Raw genomic sequence first — 24475 nt, 5'->3', positions numbered from 1 at the left:
ATTGCATGTATGTACCACATCTTCTTTACCCATTCATCTGTCGATGGACATTTAGGTTGTCTCCATGTCTTGGCTATTGTGAATAGTGCTGCTATGAACATAGGGGAACTCCATAGCTTTTAATTATGAAACAAAATAGGAAACAAGTGAAACATTTCCAGACTTCAGAAATTTTTAACACAAAAGGAGGAGAGAATTCAAAGCAGTAGATTAAACTAACAACCAAAGTATGTTTTAAAATCAACTGTTATATCAGGGTCTAATGTAGTTAATTTCATTAAAGTCATCTATGACTACCCTGCCTCAGATTTTTACTCTGAATATGCTATCATCGTGTTAGAACAAACCACATCCCTTCCCAACCTGCAAAAATACAATGACATAATTTTGTCAAGCACATTAACTAGTAAAGAATCAAATTTAAAATAACCTCTAAGCATGACTTCAAACACTACCATACAGGAAAAAAGGTCATTTAATGGGGCATAAAGTTTATTATTTGCTTTAAAGAAAAGGCTGAAAATTCTTACAGAAGCCAAAAGAAATTATCTGGGTTTTCCTACTAAAGAAAATTGTTATCACAAATTTATATGCTATGGCTTATGCGAACTTGAAAAGGATATATGGAAATAAAATTTTGTGAATCATAAATAGAATTGCAGGAGATGATGCAAGCCATGACTCAGGCAAGTACAATAATCATGACCAAAATTATGCTTGCATTATTCATATACAGTTTGTCACAGCAACTGTAATTTGCAGTTACCAGTTAGTTGCCATAAATGGAGCTGATATCAGATAAAAATAAATCATGATATTCAAGGAAAAGCAAGTAAGTGTTAAAATATTGATATGTATAATATTTTGGGGCAGTTACAGGAACACGATGGTAATAACAAGTCTGTACCTTAGTAGAAGTTGTTCAAGAAATATTTTATGTTTCCAATTTAATTGTTTCAGCAGCTATTAATCTTCCTCTAAATGAACTAGTAACGTTAAAAAAAAAAAAGGTGCAGGGAGAAGAAAAAAGGGGAAAGAGGAGATAGGAGAGAAAGGAGGAGGGAGAGGGTATACAAGACAGGTATGCAATATAAACATTACTTACCTTTTAAGGAAATGAAGAATAGTAAAGACCTTCAAAGTCCAAGCCCCTCAGGCTATATGTATATAATGACTCTTCTCCCTTGTCAAGTACAGTTGAAAGAACACATGTAAAAGCAGTATACAAGGATAATACAAAAAGTTTGTCAATAGTTCAATTCTTGAGCTAAGTAATTTTGTGGTCTTGTTTCTCTGGTATTTCTCTTCTTTCTGTAAAATAAGAGTCCTTCTAAATGTTTGTTCTTATCTTCTCCCTTGATGAATTTTTTTTACCATCTTAGCTGAAATTCAAAAGAATGACATTAAATTCTTTGAGAACATCTCTACTTAAACTAAAATTTCCCCAAGACCTTTAACTCTGAATAGCTTTATTTTATGAAAAAGACTACTATGTTTCATAGACTGCTTGTCAAATATTCTCTCCTTTAAAAAAAAAAAAAAACTTTAAATTGGAAATCCCTTCCCCTGGTTATTCCAGTAGACAGTTTGATTTACTTGATCATACAATTGGATTCTTGCCTCCATGATTTTATTCTCTGGTATGAAGAAACAAATTGACATTTGATGACATCTAATGTAGAGAGAAACTGAGGATTCCTTGAAGGGGAAGAAGAGAAAGCAATTTTGGTTAAAATGGATTTCAACAAATTAGGCTCTACTTTCTTTTAAAAATGACTATATTCTGTTTTGCAACTAAAAACAAAAATATTTTCATCTGGGAGCTATTTTTAAACTATGAAGTATATCTAAAGGTAATCATTTTATCATTAAAATTAAAATGAATAAGCATACTTCTTAAAGAGTAGATTTACCAAGTCCTACAAAATAACCTTCAGTAAAAGTTTCAAATCCCTCTTTAAATTTATCATTCAACTAATATTTTTTGAATGTCTGTCATTGTGCTAGGTACAGTCCCAAACCTTATAGAGTTTAAAGAAATACATACATTAATCAAATAATCACACTAAAGAAAAATTATAGTTTTGATGAGTTTTCACTGTACAAAAAAGTCTGAAAATTTCTATTTCCATGACTAATTTAAATCTTCTTAAAATTATCATTTCAAACAGCTAGTAACAAACATATTTGCTGCATAACCCAAAACTTCTGACTCAGAGGCTGTGGAGTAAGAAAGTCAAGTTCCAGGTAAGAGAAATTGTGGCAAAGACATTTTGAACAATGAAATAAATATATAACCTAAATTACTTTACATCTTAATGGAGGAGAAATTTACTGTACCCTCACTCAAAAAAACAAAACAAGTCTGACTGCATTCAGAAGTTACCTTTACTACAACCTTCCTTACAGATGCGTATCCCAGGATGTGATAGGTCCAGAGCTACACCTTGTGGCCATATACATACTTACAAGAGTTCTAAGCCTTTCAGTGAAATTTAAGCTACTCCTCTGTTAATCAAAAATAAGCGTTTCTCAGGAAATGTCATATTATTACTTGAAAATTGAGGGAAATTTTTAAAATTTTATTTATTTACTTTTTTCTGTTCTTTTTCAAATTCTTTTCCCGTTTAGGTTGTTATAGAATATTAAGATAGATAACGAACAAGGACCTACTGTATAGCACAGGGAATTCTGCTCAATATACTGGGGGAAATTTTAAACTCAATAAGAAACAAATATAAAAATATTAAGGTAGGTAAAGAAAAATTATACGGTAAAGTATAACTACATGTTAATGATATATCTTAAATGATGATATATGAATAGTCACTGTAAAATTCTTTTAACTTTGCAGTATGTTGGGAAATGTTCATAATAAAATGTTGAAAAAATGAAGAATTTTTAAAAATGTTTCATTACCCTTATATTTCTCACAAGCACATTTTTAGGTATTGTTTCCCATATGTATGAGCATTATGTGTGTGCCTTCATAATTTATGCTTGTGTAGCAGTCTATTATACTGATGTACAATGAATTATGAAACAATTCACTTGTTGAATATTTATTCAATTTCCAATTGAACATTTATTTATGTGTAACTTTATTTCTGTTAAATCATGTTCCTAAGACAAAATTTTAAGACTAGTATCATTAGGATCAAAGGAGAGAATCATTTTCATGGCTCATGAGACATAGGATCAAACTACCATCTACCAACTTCACACTGCTTTCGTAAATGAAAACCAGCACCAATTTAGCTAATATCATAGGACCTTGCCATTTTAATATTTTGCTGCTTTACTAAGCATGAAATTTGCTTTTATTCAGAGGTCAATTTACACTCCTTTGATTTTTGAAAAACAATTTACATATTTATTTCTGCATTTATCTACTGGAATCTTAATAATTTTCTTATAAATTTGAATAATCACTTTATGCGTTATAACTATTAACCCACTGTCTTCTAAACTCATGCAGATTTTTCTGGACAGCTCTCATCCTGTATTTTTACTATATTGATTTTTATATATTCTCATCTGTCAGTCTCAACCTTCATGATTTCTTCAATCAATTTAGAACTAGGAGATACATTATTTCTCCACAAATATTCTAATTTTTTTGTTTTAATCTATACACATTCAATGCAGAGAGTAAAGGTCCCTTTAGGAAGGGACTAGGAAAATAAATGAATAAAATGTGGCTGGTAAAATTCTCCTAGAGCACTTTTTCTAAATGTGGTCCTCCCAGAGTAGCTACATCAGACATAATTATGGGTACTTGTTATAAATATGGATTCCGAAGTCCCATCTCTGACATACTGAGGCAGAATCTCTGGGTACGGACATTGGGAAACTTGAATTTTTAAAAAAGATTATCAGATGATTCTTATGCAGATTTAGGCTTGAAAGTCACAAACCAGGAGAAAAAGTAGTTGACTCACACACAGTTGGATTAGTAGAAGATAACAAAGCAACATAAGATGACTGACATTCAGGAATCCCCCAAATATTTATTGAATGAACACATATGTGTATTTTTTCTTATATAATAGCTTTTTGAGGTATAATTCATGTACCATAAAATTTACCCTTTAAAAAAAGTAAACAATTCGGTGGTTTTAGTATATTCAGAGTTGTGAAACCCTCGTCACTATCTAATTAGAGGTTATTTCTATCACGCCAAAAAAGGTCATACACCCATTAGCAGTCATACCCTCTACCCTCTACCTCCATTCCCAGGCAATTACTAATCTAATTTCTGTCTTTGTAGATTTACCTATTTGGAACATTCCATGATGCCCAGATATGAAATGTTCAGATAAATGTATGCAGTCTTCTATGACTGTTTTTCACTTATGTTTTCAAGGTTTGTCCATGTTGTAGCATGTATTAATACTTTATTCCTTTTTATTGTTGAATAGCATTCCATTGTATGAATATACCACATTATGTTTATCCATTCATCAACAGATGGATATTTGTATTATTTCCACTTTTTGGCTACCATGAATATGCTGCAATAATTGTTCAAGAATAAGGTTTCTGTGTAAACACAGGTTTTCATGACTAATGAGTAATTAGCTAGGCGTTAAATTCCCAGGTTGTATGGTAATTCCATGTTTAACATTTTGAGGAACTGCCAAACTGTTTTCCAAAGCAGTTGTACCTCTATACACTTCTACCAGCAGTTCCACTTTCTCCTCATCCTCCCCAACATTTGTCATTATCTGACTTTTTAATCGTAGCCATCCTAGTGGGTATGAAGTTGTATCTCATAGTTTGATTTGCATTTCCTTAATGACTAATGATGTTGAACATTTTCTCATGTGCTTATTGGCCATTTGTATATCTTCTTAGGAGAAATATCCGTTCAGAGCCTTTGCCCATTTTTAATTGGTTTGTCTTATTATTCAGTTGTAGGAGCTCTCACACTAACTACAAGTGCTCTAGCAGATACATGATTTGAAAATATTTCCCCCATTTTGTGGGTTGTTTCACTTTCTTGATAGTGTCTTTTGAAGCACAAAATATTGTAATTTAATGGAAACTCTCCTGGGCTTCCCTGGTGGCACAGTGGTTGAGAATACGTCTGCCAGTGCAGGGGACATGGGTTCAACCCCTGGTCCGGGAGGATCCCACATGTTGCAGAGCAGCTAAGCCCATGTGCCACAGCTGCTGAGCCTGCACTCTAGAGCCCGCAGGCTACAACTGCTGAGTCCACATGCCACAACTGAGGAAGCCCGCGCGCCTAGAGCCTGTGCTCCGTAGCAGGGGAGGCCAACGCAGTGAGAAGCCCACGTACCGCAACGAGGAGTGGGCCCCACTCACTGCAACTAGGGAAAGGCCTTGCGCAGCAATGAAGACCTAATGCAGCCATAAATAAATAAATAGAAACTCTCAATCCTATTCCATGGATCTACATATCTACCCTTACGCCAGCACCCACTGTCTTGATTATCACTGCTTTATAGCAAGTTGGAAATTAGGAGTGTGATTCCTCCTATTTGTTCTCCTTTTTCAGTATTGTTTTGGCTATTCTGGGTCCATTCCATTTCCACATGAATTTTAGGATCAGCTTGTTAATTTCTGTAAAAACAGAAGCAAAGATTTTGATAGAGACTATGTTGAATCTCTAGATAATTAAGTATTACCAACTTAACAATATTGTCTTCTGATGCATTAATATATCTTGGAGTTTTAGGTTTTCTTTACTTTCTTTCACCAATGTTTTGTAGTTTTAGTATACAAGTCTTACACTTCTTTTGTTAAATTTACTCCTAATTATTTTTTATGATATTGTATACGAAATTGTTATAAAAATTATAGGCTATAGAAATGTAATTTATTTTTATGTAATGACCTTGTATCTGCAACCATGATGAACTGATTACTTCTAAAAGTTTTTAAATGGATTTCTTAAGATTCTCTGTGGACAAGACCAAGTCATCTGAGAATAGAAATAGTATTACACCTTTCTTTCCATCTGGATGCCTTTTATTTCTTTTTCTTGTCTAATTGTCCTAGCTAAAACCAATAGTACAATGTCGAAGAGAAGTGGCAGGAGTGGAGGCCTTGACTTGTTCCTTATCTTAAGAGAAATCATCCAGTCTTTTACCATTAAGTATGATGTTAGCTATGAGCAGTTTTTTTGTTTTTTGTTTTGGCTGCACTGCGTCTTTGTCACTGCAGGCAGGCTTTCTCTAGTTGTGGTGAGTGGGGGCTACTCTTTGTTGCAGTGTGCAGGCTTTTCATTGCGGTGGCTTCTCTTGTTGCGGCGCACAGGCTCTGAGCATGCCAGCTTCAGTAGTCGTGGCTCATGGGCTCTAGAGGACAGGCTCAGTAGTTGTGGCGTAGGGGCTTAGTTGTTCCGCAGCACGTGTGATCTTCCCAACCCAAGGCTCGAACCTATGTCCTCTGCATTGGCAGGTGGATTCTTAACCACTGCACCACCAGGGAAGCCCTAGCTATGAGTTATTAATGATACTATTTATCAGGTTGAGTAAACTCTTCATTATTAGTTTGTTTTTATCATAAAAGGGGTATTGGATATTGTCAAATGCTTTTTCTGCATCTATTAAGATAAGCTTTTTGTTTTTATTCTATTAATATATTACATTGATTTTCAAATATTAAACTGGCCTTGCATTCTTGAGATAAATCCCTGTTGTTCATTGTGTGTATGTTGCTAGATTTAGTTTGCATTTTGTTGAGAAATTTTGCATCTATGTTCATAAGAGATATTGATCTATAGTTTTTGTGTGTGTATGAGAACTTTGTCTGGTAGAATTCACCATTCAGTCACTTAGCTTGGGCTTTCCTTGGTAAGAATTTTCTGATTTACTAATTCTTTCTCCTTATAGATCTATTCAGATTTTCTTCTTCTTGTGCCAGTTTTTCAGGTTTGTGTCTTCCTAGGAATTTGTTCATTTCATCTGGGTTATCTATTTGTTGGTATAAGTGCTTCCTTACAATCTCTTTTACTTCTCTAAGGTCTATAGTGAAGTCCCTTCTTTAATTACTGATTTTCGTAACTGGAGTCTTTTTTTTTTTCTTGGTCCATCTAGCTGAAGTTTTTCTCAATTTTGTTGATGTTTTCAGAGAACTGACTTTTGGTCTCAATTTTCTCTATTGTTTTTCTGTTCTTTATTTCATTTATTTGTTTTAATCTTCATTATTTCCTTTCTTCTGCTTGCTTTTGGTTTAGTTTGCTCACCATTTTATCATTTCTTAACTAGAGAGAAACTAAGGCTGTGTTAGGTTAGTGATTGACATCTTATTCCTTTATTAATATAAGCATTTACAGCTATAGATTTCTAAGCTCTGCTTTAGCTACATCCTGTAAGATTTGGTATGTTGTGTTTTCATTTTCCTTCACCTCGAAGTATTTTCTAATTTATGCTATTTCTTTCTTTGATCCATTGGTTATTTAGAAGTGGTTTTTCTTTTTAATTTCCATATAGTTGTGAATTTTCTAAATTTCCTTGTTATTGATTTCTGATTTCCACTGTGATTAGAAAACAAACTTATGATTTAAATCCTTTTAAACTGTTTTGAGACTTGTTTTATGATTTCATATATAGTCCATCCTGTAGAATGTTCCATGTACACCCGAGAAGAACATGCATTCTGCTCTTTTGGGGTACAGTGTTTTAAAGTTGGCCTTTAATTTACAGTGCTGTTCATTTCTTCCATTTGTTTATCTTCTGCCTAGTTATTCAATCCACTATTAAACCTGAGGTAACAAAATCTCCAATTGTTATTGTTGAATTGTCTATTTCTCTCTTCAATTCTGTCAAGTTTTGCTTTATATATTTAGGACTCTGTTGTTAGATGTATATATGCACACATCTTTGTGATGTATTGACTTTTTTCCATTGCAAAATATTTTTTATCTTTAGTAATAATTTTTGCCAAAGATTATTTTGTCTGATATTAGTGTAGGCACTACAGTTCTTTTGGGTACTGTTTGCATGGTATATCTTTTCCATCTCTCTACTCTTAATCTATTTGTATCTTTGAAACTAAATTGCGTCCTTTAAAAAAATTCTAATTCTTTAATCAATGTAATATATACTGTATATATTTTATATATATATATGGAAATGACATTAATAAACTATATGTGCAGTTTTCTACCTCATGTACAGGAAAGGAAATGTATAAACATTGCACAGGATTTCATAGTCTGTTTAAAAAGCAAAGGATAAAGCCAGGTTTCCATTCTCTCTCTCTCCTTCTCACACACACACACACAAAGTGATCCAGTAGTTCAAAGGACTCCAAACCTTAGAAGGGTCACAGGTAGTAGTGCTGAATATCACTGATAGACAAGGAAATATGTGCTCATTGTTAATATTGAGCCATCTGATATAGTGTGAAATTTAGGGTCTTGCCTAATTTATTTTTTCTTCTAATCAAGGAAGCTGTACCTACTAACTGTATAATGTCTTAAAAAGAAAGCATAACACTTTAGCTTATTCATTTTTTTAACCAATCATATTTGCATCAGAAACTTTACCCCACTTGCTTACAATCCTTCTCTAAGGCTGCCAAATCTTCCCCTGGTGTCTGAGAACTCCCACACCTCTTCTGATATACCGATGTAGAAATGCCCTCTTGGCATACATGCGGTCAAACCTGTGGTCTAGTAGGGTTAAGGCCTTCACAATTGCTGTGCTGTTGCTCAGCATGCAGATAGCCTTCTGGACTTCAGCCAGGTTAACTCCTGGCATCACCACGGATGGCTGATTGTTGATGGCCACCTTGAAACCATTTGGAAGCCAATCTATAAACTGAACAGAGCTCCTTGACTTTATGGCTCCAACTGTTGCATTCACACCCTTGGGAACAACATCCCCTTTGTATAGCAGGTAGCAGGCCATGTACTTCCCAAGTTGAGGATCACACTTAACCAGCTGGTTGGAGAACTCAAAGCAAGCAGTAGTGATGTCTGAAATGAACAGCTGCTCCTGGTAGGTTCTGTCAGCAGACATGATGGGGGAAAGGGTTGTCATGGGGAAATATATTCTCAGATAAGGCACTAATTTGTTCTGGAATTCAATTAGGTACCCATTCAAAGGCCCTTCAAACCAGAAGCAAGCAGTAACAGAAGACCCGTCAGCCTATTAACGCTAACAGAAGAGGTAGCATTATACACCAAGCATATGATGGCATATGTCACAGATGGCTTCATTGTCCACCATGCAGCTACAGTCTGTGTGCTCTTAGAGCTGTAAGACTCTACAGCAGTGAAGATACTGAAGGCTGAATATACAGATAACTCAATTTAGTCTTCCTGCTACATTCTATCATGAGCCACTCTATTAAGAGAGATGTAAATCCTGATTCAATGCTTCCTCCGAAGCTTCAGAAAGTCAGAAACTGTTCTGCCAGCTTTCTGACGCTCTCTAGTCGAAGGCAGACAATCTCTGACCCCATAGTGACCGCAGACATAGTTGTTCCCGCTACCCTCCTTTCTGCTAACATGCTGCTCTGGGTAAAAGAGTGACTGGTACTTCCCTGTATGAATCCCATCTCTAACAGTTGGTTCCAGGTTGGGAAGAGGGCTCTGGGCACATGATTCCCAGCTCTTGTCTCACAAAAGATGCATTCATATGCTCTATTTTAGCATTTTCCTACTGATCCTTTTTACTGCCAAGAATGACGCCATCTGGCTGAATTCCATACTCTAGGCAACAGAGTTTCCAGCACGTGCCCTCAATCTAGATGTCAGCTTGGCCAATATGAATGCAAAGGCACTCACTCCCTCATGCTGATCTGAAGGTGTCAACACCACTCTGTGGTTATGACATTAAAACTGCATGTCTTATAGACAGCACATAATTTGATATTTTAAAATATATTTTTCCAGTTTCTATCTTTTGACTGGAAAATTTAATACACTTGTACTTAATGTAATTACTATAGCAGATTTACAGCTTTCATTTTGCTGTTTGTTTTCTGTATGTCTTGTATCTTCTTTCTCTGTATCTCCACCACTGTCTTCTTTATTGTTAGGTATTTCTAGTGTACCATTCCTTTGTTGTTTCCTCTACCATACTTCTGATTTTCTTAATGAACCATACTTCTGATTTTCTTAATGGTTGCACCAGTTATTACAATTAAGATCTTAACTTAAATCAATCTAGTTTGGATTAATACCAACTTAATTTCAATAGCAAACAAAAACTTTGCTCCAATATCCTCCATTTTCTCCCCTCTCCTTTGTCAGAAAAATTACATCTTTCCACATTATAAGGTTATTAACACAGTCTTATAATTAATGCTTTATGCAGTTTTCTTTTAAATGAGATAGAAGAAAAGAGTTACAAACAAAGTACATTAATACTGTGTTTTATATTTACCCATGCATTTTCCCTAACCAGTGCTCTTTGTTTTTGTGTGTGAACTGAAGTTACCATCTAGTGTGCTTTCATTTCAGCCTGAAAGACCCCTTTTTTGTTTTTGTAGGGCAGATATTCCAGTAACAAATTCTGTTTATCTAGGAATGGCTTAACATCATAAATCTAAATCTTAATAACTCCTTCATTTTTGCTGGATATACAATTCTTGTTTGACAAGGCTTTCTTTCTTTTAATGCTTTGAATACATCATCCAACTGAATTCTAGCCTCCATTTATTTCTGATGAAAAATCAGATGTTGCTCTTACTGAGGATGCCTTGTAGTCAGTAAATCATTTCTCTCTTGCTACTTTCAAGATTCTGTCCTTGGTTTTAGCTTTCAGTAGTTTGATTATGATGTGTCTAGTTGTGAGTCTCTTTGAGTTTATCCTACTTGGAATTTGATGAGCTTCTTGATTATGTAGATTTATGTTTTTTGTCAAATTTGGAAATTTTTCAGCCATTATTTCTTCAATATTCTTTCTGTCCCTTTTTCTTCTCTCCTTCTAAGACTCCCATTATATGCTGTTGGTATGTTTGATGGTGTCTCATAGGCCTCTTAGTCTCTTCATTTTTCTTCATTCTTTTTTCTTTCTGTTCCTCAGTCTAGATGACTTAAATTGACCTACCTTTAAGTTCACAGATCTTTTCTTTTGTTAACTCAAATCTTCTGTTGAGCCCCTTTCATGATTTTTTTATTCCGGTTGTTGTACTTTTCAGCTCCCTAATTTATATTTGGTTCTTTCTTATAATTTCTATCTCTCTATTGGCATTCTCTATTTGGTTAAACATTATTCTCACACTTTCCTTTAATTCTTAGAAATGATTTCCTTTAGTTCTTTGAACATATTTTAATAGTTGATATAAAGTCTTTATGAACTTAAAGTCTCACATCTAACTTCCTCTAGGACAGTTTTTATTGGTTGCTTTTTTTCCTTGCATACAGACCATACTTTCCTGTTTCATGCCTCACCTTTTTTTTGCACAAAACTGGACATTTTAAACATAGCAATCTCCAACTTTGAAAATCATATTCCCCCCACACACCAACACAGAGATTGTTATTGCTAGTTGTTATTGATGACGATGACGATGTTTGCTTAGTGACTTTCCTGGACTAATTCTGTGAAGTCTGTATTCTTTTCATGTGCAACTTAGCTTCATTTGACAATTTTTGCCAGTGTTCTTGTTGCTTTTATGGAGGAGTAGATCTTCAGAGGTCCTTACATTCCAGAACTGCTTCCACATGTAGTTTTGATGGCAGAAGATATGGTTATACTAACAACTAAGAAATGATAAAGCATGTCATTTGTTGAGTTAAAAGAGAGATGCTAAAAGGAAACTTAACAAATACTGACATTTAAATATACACTGAAATGACTTAGCACTGATACTATGAAATCTATGAAATGGACCAGAGGTTCCCCATAAATTTCTTTTGAAGAACAGTTTATACTCTTAATTCTCTCCTTTTCAATACTTTGATCTAAAACAAGATGTTTTCTTTGCCTCACTTTAATGAAATATGCCATCCTTGACTTTTCTTTATTTCCATTATTTCCCAAATCATTCGCTCTAGTTAGCTATTTTATTCTAAAATAAACATGACTGTGTGATTCAGCTGCTCATAAATTTATAATAGAGTCCCATCTCTTATAAGCAACTCATGACCCTCTATGATCTGCCCCCAAAATACCTTCTTAAGCTTTCTCAGCTACTCCATGAATATCCTATACTCCAGCCAAATTCTTGCCCTTTCCCAAATCTACCCTTTGAGCTTTCTTAATTTCCTTTGTATGGAATACCTTTTTCCAGTTCTAAGTAAGCAGAATACTACTGCACCTCTAAAATGAGTCAAACAGCTATCCCCCAACCTCATATTCCACTCTTCCCTTCCTCTTCTTTGTGAAGACATACATTTCATTCTTGTAGCTTATTACATACTGCATTATTCTCAGACTGCTCACAGGGCTGTGAACACATTTTTTTGCCTCTGTATTGCCCTTACACATATATACACATATCTCAAGAAACATCTGTGGCATTGAAGAGACACATGAATTTGTCTCTTTCCGCCACACATTAATACTTGCCATTTTAAAACAAGAAATAAAAATAAGTACTATCTAACTTGGTATGCCACAAAATCTGAAACTCTAGTTTCACAAGAGAGAAGTTGCTAGGTATTATGTGAAAAAATGGAGGTCTCATTGTCAATTTTGGTATATGCTGGCTAAATGAAACTAAACAGGTTTCCTTTCTGGAAAACATTTTAGAACCTTTACCCTCTAATATGCATGATCAATCTCCAATTTAGCATTCATTATTTTCCAAACAACTAATCACAGAATTCTTTTTGTAATGAACATCCCAAGGGACTAGTGTTCATTCAGCAGAACACATTTGGAAAATGATAATCTAATTCTTTATTTAAAATAGTGAGTATAAGTAAAGTGATCTACTCTTTGCCCTTTTAAATTATCCAAGTTTGTTTTAAACCTAACTGCTGTGTCTTTATTACTTAATCAGGTAGAACTGAGTTCTGCTATAAAACAAGAAACCCAAAATGGAACAACAGCTTGAATGTGTGGCAACAGTTACTTTAGTATGTATTACAATGACTTAACAGTGCTTGTTAAAACACAGATTGCCAGGCTCCACCCAACCCCAGAGATTCTCATTTAAAAAATCTGGAGTGGAGCTGAGAATCTGCATTTCAAATAAGCCTCCAGGTGATACTGAGGCTGCTGATATAGGGACCACACTCTGATGTAAGGGTTTATTCTCTCAAATAACATGAAATCTTGAGACTAGTACAAAGCCTCCAGAATTATTAGGAACATCAGCTCCTTCTAACTTGCTGCTCCATCATCCTAGTTTCATGAGTTTCCTCAAGGTCACCTCATGATCCAAGAAGACTGCTCAAATTCTAACCACCACGTTAACTTCTAGGCAATAGGAAAGGGGTAAGGGTGAAAGGGCACATCTCCAAGCTAAGTCAGCTCCTTTTAAGGAGTCTTATTTGCAAAAATTTAGTCAAAAAGCTTCAACTAATAGAGAAGATGCTAAATGTAGTCTTTTAACTAAGTACACTGCCACCCCGAATAAAACTGCTATCTACTACTAAGGAAGAAAGAAAGACTAGATTTTGAATAGGCATCTAGAGACTCTAACATATTACTTTAGTCTACATACGCTTCAATCACCAAGTCTGACAGAACTGCCTAACTATTTCATAAATTGGACCCGTATGTTTCATCACTGTTTCTTTCTCCTCTGTAGATCTTATTTTCATCACTGCTCACCTACTTTATCATAATATCCTTCTGATCAGTCTCTCTACCTCTTAACCTGGTAGTAGGTATAAGACAGATTTTGAGGGAGCTAAAGCTGTTTAAAATTCTTCAATGGCTCCACATTTCCTATAAAATTATAAGGTATGAGCATTTTATTACTTCCTATAAAGCCCTCATCTACCTATATGACTATTCCCTATTAAACACACAAACTGTTTCTCCCTTCAGTGCTTTCATCATGCTTTCTCTGCTAGTAAGATACTCTTGATCGTCCTTCACCTTCACTACTCATCCTTTATGATTTAACTAAGGTAGTATCTCCTCCAGAAAGCTTTCCATGACACCCCTCTTCCATAAGATGAGTATCCCTCCTGTGTAATCACATAAAAGCTCTGTCCAGAACTATCATTAGATATTCTATACTGTATTATGAAGATCTGTTTAGATCTCTAACTTTCTCAATAGATTTATGTGCTTTTTAAGTGTAAGGACCACGTTTAACTTATCTTTATATTCCCAAAACTGGGTACAAAGCATATGCCAACTATCATCTGTTAAACAAAAGTATTACCCTTCATAATGAGCTGGCCTACATACTGAAAATCTGTGTAGGAGCTGTCCAACAATCTAATAACCTTTTCTATTACAAGTAACATAGTCGTACTATACAATTTCAAAAAGTAACTACAGACAGAAAATCCTTCCTTAACAACTCTAGTTAAATGAAATTTCAAAGTATACAATTTTTTTGCATAACCAAACATCTTTTATTTTCACAACTGGAATACCAAAGACACACCCAACTAGCTCCAGAACACTCCCAGATTTTTTTCTGTTTATTTAACCAAACTAAACAAACTTTTAAAAAGGAACATCTGCAACAACAAAAGAATATTAATCAATCAAAGCTGGCTTCACCATATCTTGTCTTTTCCTTATCTTTATCCAAGTTCTCCACCTTTAATTATTCTTCCTCTTTTTTGGGGGTGTATTCAGTATCTTTTTCTGAGTTTGGAGTTGATTTCCCCTTTGGTAGCAAGAAACATTCAGCATTGAAAACTTGCTCAGCAGTCACTGAACTTCTACAATAGATCAAGCTACAGAGGAGGGATTTGACATTATCATCCTGTAAGAAAAAAGATGTTACAAAACAAAAATAAAATCAAACCAAATGAATGAAAGGACAAACTTGTAATAAGTAAGGAGTATCCAATTCAAAAATACTTTTAATCAATGATACAGAGCTAAAATCAATTTCTCCTGTTTAGGTTTTTAAAAAATTTTTACCAAACTCAACTAGCTTTTATTGGAAAGGGATTAATCCAGTATTAAAACAATGGAATCAAATTACAGGGAAATAATATAAAAGGAAAAAGAAAAGAATCACAACTGAAATTGATCAAAAACAAGTGAAATTTTTTTTAAAAAACTGTATATTTTCCTTCTTTTTTAGGGCACTAGTCAGAATTTGACACTATGAAAATTTTACACTGAAGCTCCTCTGTCTGGAAGGGTAGCCTAACCTTTACTTTGTCAACTGCTTCTGGTTTCATTTGTGAAATGATCTCCTCTTGAAACATTTCTACCACCCCTAACACATTATCATCATTATTACAGAGGCCAGATTTTATTAGGTACCACAACTTCAAAGAATGTTATTCGTGTTATCACTTGTAAATAACATTATAATGTTCCTCTTCCACTAGTTTCACCTCCCAAGGTATGCTTTTTTTCTTGCTCCCTATGATGAATCCAATGAGAGCACATTTCACACTGAATAAAAATCACCTATTTATTGGTAGTGTCCTCATTAGACTCTAAGATGCATAAGACCAGAAACCTTAGTTTCTCACCTCATCCCCAACAACAAGCACAGTGTCAGGGATATAGCAGGTATTCAGTATACATTTGCTAACTGAATGAATGCCAATGCCCATACTGAATTCTACAGAATATGTTTTTAAACATATTTAAAGATAATACCTTTAGTAAGTATAAACTTGACTAAAAATTACAAAATCTAAATGAAAAAAAATAGCACACACTCTTGAAAGCCACAAAAATAGATTTAGAACAAGTAGAAAATCATATCATGTTCTTGGACAAAAAGGATCTCATCAGTAATGAGCCAATTTTTAAGTTAATTTATAAGCTTTACCTGATTCCAATAACATACAATCAGTTTCTCCCCCTTCGAACTAGATTAGTTAACTGTATAGATCTTTTGTAAGAATGGTAAGTGAGAACAGGCATGAAAGTTCTGATAAAAAATATCAATAAGGAAGAAACTAGCCTTTCCAAGTATTAAAAGATATCATACAGTCTGTAAATTAAAGGAATATGGCAAAAGAATACGAATAAACACACCAATGGAACAAAACAGAAAAACTAAAAATACACTCTTGTGCAAATAAAATTTTATTATAAGAAATATGACATTTCTAATGGAAGAAGGGGATAACTTTTTAATAAAAGGTACTGGGACAAATGGACCCAATGGAAAAAAAATAAAATCAGATCTATTCCTCACACCAAACACCAGGATAATTACAAATGTATCAAAAATCTAAATGTATAAAATAAAATTATCTGATTACTAGGAAAAAAGTTTTCTGAATTCCCAAAAGTAACTATAGACAAAAAATTTCTACCTTAAGGTTATCCCTCTCGCAAGTTATAAAATATTGTAAAATTATAAAACACAGCTAAAGAACAAAAACAAAAGCAATCTCTAAATGTCAAAACCAAAATTAAACAAATGAATTATGTATCAGGTAACATAATCACACAGAAAATTATTTTAACTGACTTTAAAACAAGTATTTTGGCTATACAATCGTAGTGGGATAAGGATCTAGTGAGATACATCCTAAAGAAAGACCTTCAAAGAAATGTTAAAGTGTACTCAATAACCTTACTGTTTCTAATAATATCACTGTTATTTTCAAACTATCAAATTTATTTCAAGATGAAGCAATTATGTAATTGTTAATATCATAAAAATGAATATTAGTATAAAAGGAAAGAGGGAATTTGTAATTAAGTAAAAAGCCTATAATCTTGAATTTTATTTGGAAATACCTATACAAAATATGCATTCATTTTTCTTTTTCTAAAACAAAAATGAATAACAACCAATAACAACCAATAACAATGAACAACCTTTGCAACCCATATTTTTGTCTCTAAATTTCCTGCTAAAAGGATACCAGCTTCCTTGGGAAAATGGCTAATTCCAGTCATTGGGCAAAGAATGTACAAGATAATAAGGGACATCTTATGCAAATAGCAAGTTATAAAAGACAATTCAATTTGTGACAAAGGTCACAGGATCCATCTTGAATAGGGTTCTCAACAAATTAGAATTTGAGCAAAATACTTTTTTAAATGACTTCAACAAATTGAGACACATTAAAATATGTTTAAGTCCACAAGACTATAATCATACCATTAAAACAAAATTTTAAAATTTGATTGATACCTTTTAGAGGTTGCCAAGACACCAACTAATTTTTCTTAAAATTTCTTTCCCCGAACGAACTAAAATGTAGGGTAACCCAATAATTGTTGAGACAAAGTTTATCAAAACATTTCAATTAATAAACACAGAAGATGCAATAACAGAACTGGAAAATCACCAGTATGCAACAAAACGAAGTATCTAGAGGACCATCACTAAATGATGCTAAAATCACTAGGCAGTGAATGGAAAAATTAAATAATGAATGGAACAGTTTAAGAGATAATGAATGGAACAGTTTAAGAGATCTTTGAGATACTATGAAGCATACCAACATTTGCATTATAGGAGTCCCAGAAAAAAAAGAGAAAGTGAAATGAGTTGAGTTGAAAATGTATTTGATGAAATTATGGCTGAACACTTCTCAAACCTGAAGAAGGAAACAGATATACAGGTACAGGAAACACAGAGGGTCCTAAACAAAATGAACCCAAACAGACTCATACCAAGAGGTATCATAATTAAAATGTCAAAAGAGAAAGAGAAAGAATTATAAAGGCAACAAGAGAAAAACAAAGCATCACATATGAGGGAACCCACATAAGACTATCAGCTTATTTTTCTGCAGAAATTTTTCAGGCCAGAAGGGAGTGCAATAGCATATTCAGAGTAATGAAAGGGGAAAACCTTGAACCTAGGATACTCTACCCAGCAAGATTATCATTTAGAATTGAGGGAGAGATAAGGAACTTCTCAGATAAGAAAAGCTAACAGCTCATAGCTTAAAGAGTTTTCTCTAAATGGAAAAGAAAAGGCTGTAACAAGAAGAAAGAATCTACAGGAAAGGAAAAATCCCATTAGTAAAGGCAAATATATAGTAAAGGCTGGGGATAAACCACGTAAGCTAGTAAAAAGATTAAAAGACAAAAAATTATAAAAGCAACTGTGACTACAAAGAGTTAAGGGATAAACACAAAGATGTAAAATATGACGTAAAACATACAAAATGTGGGGGAGGGAAGTAAAAATATAGATCTTTTAGAACCTGTTTGATCTTAAATAACCACCAGTTTAAAAGAAGTAGATATAGTTATAGGTCAGCATATATGTACGCCATGGTAACCACAAATCAGAAACCTTCAACAGATACACAAAAACTAGAAAGAAAGAAACACAAGCAAACTACTAAAGAAAATCATCAAACCATAAGGGAAGAAACAAAAAGAGAAGAAATAAACAGAAAAGAACTTCAAAAGTAACCAGAAAAAAAGTAACAAAATGGCAATAAGTACATACCTATCAATAATTACTTGAAGTGTCAATGGACTAAATGCTCCAATCAAAAGACACAGAGTAGCTGATTGGATAAAAATTAAGGCCCATCTGTATACTGCTTACACAGAACTCACTTCAGAGCTAAAGAAGCACACAGACTGAAAGTAAGTGGATGGAAAAACAGTATTTCGTGCAAATGGAAACAACAAAAAACTGGTGGTAGTAACTCTCATATCAGACAAAATAGACTTTAAAACAAACTCTGTAACAAAAGACAAAGGCATTATATAATGATAAAGGGATAAATACAAAAAGAGGATATTACACTCATTAACATATATGCACTCCACACAGGAGCACCTAAATATATAAGGCGGGAGAAACTGACAACAATACAGTAACAGTAGAGTACTTTAACACCCCACTTACATCAATGGACAGACAGATCATCCAAACAGAAAACCAAGAAGGCCACAGTGGTCTTACATGATACAATATATCAGTTAGACTTACGAAATATCTCCAGAACATTCCATCCAAAATCACCAAAATACATGCTTTTCAAATGCACATGGAACATTCTCCAGGACAGATCACATGCTAGGCCACAAAACAAGTCTCAACAAATTTAAGAGGACAGAAATTATATCTAGCATTTCCTCCAATCACAAAAGAAACTAGAAAAAAATTACAGAAAAAATAATGGGAAAAGTACAAATATATGCAGACTAAACAACATGCTACTAAAAAACCAAGGAATAAAAGAGGAAATCAAAGAATAACTTGAGAAATGAAAATGGAAACAAAACTTTCCAAAATCTATGGGATGTAACAAAAGCAGTTCTAAGAGTGACACTTATGGCAATGAAGACCTATCTCAAGTAACAAGAAAAATCTCAAACAACCTAACCTACAATCTAAAGGAATTAGAAAAAGAACAAATGAAGCTCAAAGTCAGTAGAGGAAGGAAATAATAAATATCGGAGAGGAAATAAATAAAATTTAAAAATAATTAATGAAATCAAGAGATGGTTTTTTGAAAAGATAAACAAAACTGACAAACCTTAAGCCAGGTACATGAAGAAGAAAAGGGAGAGGCCCCAAATAAACAAAATAAGAAGTGAAAGAGGAGAAATAACAACCAATACCATAGAGACACAAAAACAACAGAATACTACAAACAGTTTTATGCCAGTAAATTGGACAACTAGAAGAAATGGACAAATATCTAGAAACATAAAACCTAGGAAGACTGAGTTGGGAAGAAATAGATAATCCAAACAGACTAATCACCAGGAGTGAAACTGTAATTTAAAAAACTCCCCATATACAAAAATCCAGGAGCAGACAGCTTCACAGGTGAATTCCACCAAACATACAAAGAGGTAATACCTGTCCTTCTCAAACTATTCCAAAAACTTGAAGAGGATGGAACACTCCCAAATTCATTCTACAAGGCCACCACTGCCTTGATACCAAAACCAGACAAACACTCTATGAAAAAAGAAAATTACAGGCCAATATTTCTGATGAATAGAGATGCAAATATCCTCAATAAAATACTAGCAAACCAAATCCAACAATATATAAAAAGGATCATATACTGTAATCAAGATGGATTTATTCCAGGTATGGAAGGGTGGTTCAATATTTACAAACCAATCATTATGATACACCAGATTAACAAAAGGAAGGATAAAAATCACATGATCGTCTCAGACACAGATAAAGCATCTGACAAAAATTCAACATCCATTCAGGATAAAAACTCTCATCAGAGTTTGTACAGAGGGAGCATATCTCAATGTAATAAATGCCATTTATGACAAATCCACAGCTAACATCATACTCAATAGTAAAAAGCTGAAAGCCTTTCTTCTAAAATCAGGAACAAGACAAGGATGACCACTCTCACCACTTTATTTACAATAGTATTGGGAATCCTATCCATAGTAATCAGACAAGAAAAAGAAATAAAAGACATAAATTGGAAGGGAAGAAATAAAACTGTCGCTATTTGCAAATGACATAATACTATATATACAAAACCCTAAAGTTTCCACCAAGAAACTATTAGAACTAATAAAGGAATTCATTAAAGTTGAAAAATGCAGGATTAATATATAGAAATCTGTTTATTTTCTACACACTAGTAACGAAGTATCAGAAAGATAAAGCAAGAGAACAATCCCATTTAAAATCACATCAGGGACTTCCCGGGTGGTCCAGTAGTAAAGAATCGCCTTACAAAGCAGGGGATGAGGGTCAGGGAACTAAGATCCCACATGCCACGGGGCAACTAAGCCCACGCGCCACAACTACTGAGCTTGTGCACCTCAACTAGAGAGCCTGCATGATGCAAACTACAGAGCCCATGCACTCTGGAACCTGCACACCACAACAAGAGAGAAGGCAGCACATCACAACAAAAGATCTCGCATGCCTCAACAAAGATCCCACGTGCTGCAACTAAGACCTGATGCAGCCAAAAATAATAAAATAAATAAATAAATAATAAATCTTTTAAAAATAAATAAATAAAACCACATCAAAAAGAATGAAATACCTTGAAATAACCTTAACCAAGGAGGTGAAAGACCTATACTCTGAAAACTATAAAACTCTGATAAAGGAATCTGAAAATAATACAAAGAAGTGGAAAGATATACTATGTTTTTGGACTGTAAGAATTAATATTGTTAAAATGACCATACTACCTAAAGCAATCTAGAGATTAAATGTAATCCCTATCAAAACACCTATGATGTATTTCACAGAAATGTAACAAATAATCCTAAAATTTATGTGGAACCAGAGAATAACCCAAATTGCCAAAGCAATCTTGTGAAAAAAGAACAAAGCTGGAGGTATCACACTCCCTGCCTTCAGACTATACTACAAAGCCACAGTAATCAAAACAGCATGGTAATGGCACAAAAAACAAAGACATAGGTCAATGGAACAGAATAGAGAGCCCAGAAATAAACCTATGCACCTATGATCAATTAATCTACAAAGGCGGCAAAAAAAAAAATACAACGGAGAAAAGACAGTCTCTTCAATAAGTGGTGCTGGAAAACTGGTCAGTTACATGTAAAAGAATGAAATTAGAACATTCTCTAACACCATATACAAAAATAAATTCAAAATAGATTAAAGACCTAAATGTAAGACCTGAAATCATTAAACTCCTAGGGGAAAACATAGGCAGAACATTCTGTGACATAAACCCCAGCAATATATTTTTTGGGTCTATCTCCTAAAGCAAAGGAGATAAAAGCAAAAATAAGCAAACAGGACCTAATTAAACTTAAAAGCTTTTGCACAGCAGAGGAAATCATTGACAAAATAAAAAGACAACCTACTTAATGAGAGAAAATATTTACAAATGATATGACAGATAAGGGGTTAACATCCAAAATAAATAAACAGCTCATACATCTCAACATCAAAAAAACAAACCCATTTTAAAAATGGGCAGAAGACCTGAAAAGACATTTTTCCAGAGAAGACATACAGATGGCCAAGAGGCCCATGAAAAGCTGCTCAACATCACTAATCATCAGAGTAATGCAAATGAAAACGAGACATCACCTCACACCCATCAGAATGGCCATCATCAAAAAGAGCACAAATAACAAATGCTGGAGAGGGTGTAGAGAAAAGGGAACCCTCCTACACTGTTGGTGGGAGTGTAAAATTGGCACAGCCACTGTGCAAAACAGTATGGAGGTTCCTCGGAAAACTAAAAATAGAACTACCATACGATCTAGCAATTCCATTCCTGTGTATATATACAAAAAAAATGAAAACAATTCAAAAAGATACATGCACCCCAATGTTTGTAGCAGCATTATTTACAATTGCCAATATATGGAAGCAACATAAGTGTCCACTAACGTATGAATGGATAAAGAAGATGTGGTATATATATTCAATGGAATATTACTCAGCCATAAAAAATAATGAAATTTTGCCATTTGCAATAACATGGATGGGCTTGGAGGTTATTATGCTAAGTGTAACAAGTCAGACAGAGAAAGACAAATACTGTATGATATCACTTATTTGTGGAATCTAAAAAAATAAAATTAGTGAATATAAGAAAAAAGAAACAGCATCACACATATAGAGAATAAACTAGTAGTTACCAGTTTATTGGAGAGGGGAGGGAGGAGGGGCAAGATAGTGGTAGGGAACTCAGAGTTACAAACTACTATGTATAAAATACATAAACTACAAGGTATATTGTACAACACAGGAAATATGGCCAATATTTTATAATAGCTATACATGGAACATAACCTTTAAAATTGTGAATCACTATGTTGTACACCTGAAAACTCATAATACTGTACATCAAATATACCTCAAAAAAAATAAAGTGAAAATGCAGCCCACAGAATGGGAGAAAATATTTGCAAATCATATATCTAATAAACGACTTGTATCTACAATATAAGGAACTCTTACAACTCAGTAATACAAAGATAACCCAATTTAAAAATGATCAAAGGTTCTGATAGACATTTCACCAAGAAATATATATATATACAAACGGCCAATAAGGAAATGAAAAGATGCTCAACATCGTTAATCATCAGGGAAATGCAAATTGAAACTACAACGAGATGCTACTTCACACCTACTAAGATGGCTAGAAGCAAAAAGTCAGGTAAAAAACAAGTGTTGGGGAAGATGAAAACTTGGAACCTTGCCTGATACACTGCTGATGGAAATTTAAAATGATTGCAGCCACTTTGGGAAACAGTCTGGCAGTTCCTCAAACAACTAAACACAGAGTTACAGCTTGACCCAGAAATTCCACTCTGAGGTACACACCCAAGAGAAATGAAAACATATGTCCGCAGAGAAACCTGTATACCAATGTTTACAGCAGCATTATTCGTAATAGCCAAAAGGTAGAAACAACCCAAATGTCTATTAACAGACAAAAGGATAAATAAAATGTGGTAAATCCACACAATGGAATATTATTCAGCCATTAAAAGGAGTAAGTACTGATACACATTAAAACTTGGATAAACCTTGAAAACATTATGCTAAATTAACGAAGCCAATCATAAAAGTTTACATATCATATGATTCCATTCATATGTATGTCCAGAATAGAAAAAATCTAGAGAGACAAATAGTACATTAGCGGTCATTTAGGACTTGTGTGGCTGGATAGTGAGACAGAGTGTCCATAACTAAGGAATATGGAATTTCTTTTTGAGGTAATGAAATGTTCTAAAACTGACTGTGGTGATAGTTTGCATGCATCTTTGAATATACTAAAAATCATTGAGTTGTAAACTTTAAATGGGTGAACTGTAAGGTGTTTAAGTTATTTCTCAATAAAGCTATTTAAAAATGATTATAAAACTTCACTGAAAGACATGCCATATTTCATTTAACATAAGGGACATTAAAACACTAAGGAATTAAAATATTCCTAATAAAACTATGAACCATGATAAAAAGACTTTGATTATGAGAAATAGCCTAACTTCAGAGATAATAAATTGTTTTAAAAAATAGTAATACTGGGACTTCCCTGGTGGCGCTGTGGTTAAGAATCCATCTGCCAATGCAGGGGACACAGGTTCGAGACCTGGTCCAGGAAGATCCCATATGCTGCGAAGCAACTAAGCCCATGTGCCACAACTACTGAGCCTGTGCTCCTAGAGCCCGCAAGCCACAACTACTGAAGCCCACACGCCTAGAGCCCATGCTCCGCAACAGGAGAAGCCACTGCAATGAGAAACGCACGCACCGCAATGAAGAGTAGCCCCTGCTCGTCGCAACTAAAGAAAGCCAAAGCACAGCAACAAAGACCCAATGCAGCCAAAATAAATAAATAAATAAACGTTTCTTTAATAATAATAATAATATTGTATTTATATTTGTATTATATTAGAAGAGTAGATCTTAAAAGTTCTCATCACACACACAAAAAAAATTTTGTAACTGTTATGGTCATAGATGTTAACTAGACTTACCGTGGTGAGCATTTTCACAATGTATATAAATATTGAAC

At 34.0% G+C, this 24475-nt stretch overlaps 1 protein-coding gene and 1 pseudogene across 2 annotated transcripts in view; both read right to left on the bottom strand.

The window, feature by feature from the left end:
• Positions 1–8505: 8505 nt before the first annotated feature.
• LOC114901346 lies at positions 8506–14353 on the bottom strand (annotated as a pseudogene).
• A 174-nt stretch (positions 14354–14527) lies between these two features.
• STK31 (serine/threonine kinase 31) overlaps positions 14528–24475 on the bottom strand; it is an 84369-nt gene continuing 74421 nt past the window's right edge. For both annotated transcript variants that reach the window (XM_029234112.1, XM_029234113.1), the window contains one exon: positions 14528–14823. In XM_029234112.1, the coding sequence (XP_029089945.1) occupies positions 14662–14823 (162 nt within the window). In that variant the 3' untranslated portion in view covers positions 14528–14661. The remainder of the gene's footprint in view (positions 14824–24475) is intronic.

Source organism: Monodon monoceros, unplaced genomic scaffold (assembly GCF_005190385.1).
Source record: "Monodon monoceros isolate NGI ecotype Baffin Bay Population unplaced genomic scaffold, NGI_Narwhal_1 Super_Scaffold_2, whole genome shotgun sequence".
In the NCBI taxonomy this organism is placed as follows: Eukaryota; Metazoa; Chordata; class Mammalia; order Artiodactyla; family Monodontidae; genus Monodon; species Monodon monoceros.
The sequence above is the reverse complement of the archived record's forward strand: the minus strand, read 5'-3'. Positions and strand labels throughout refer to the sequence as shown.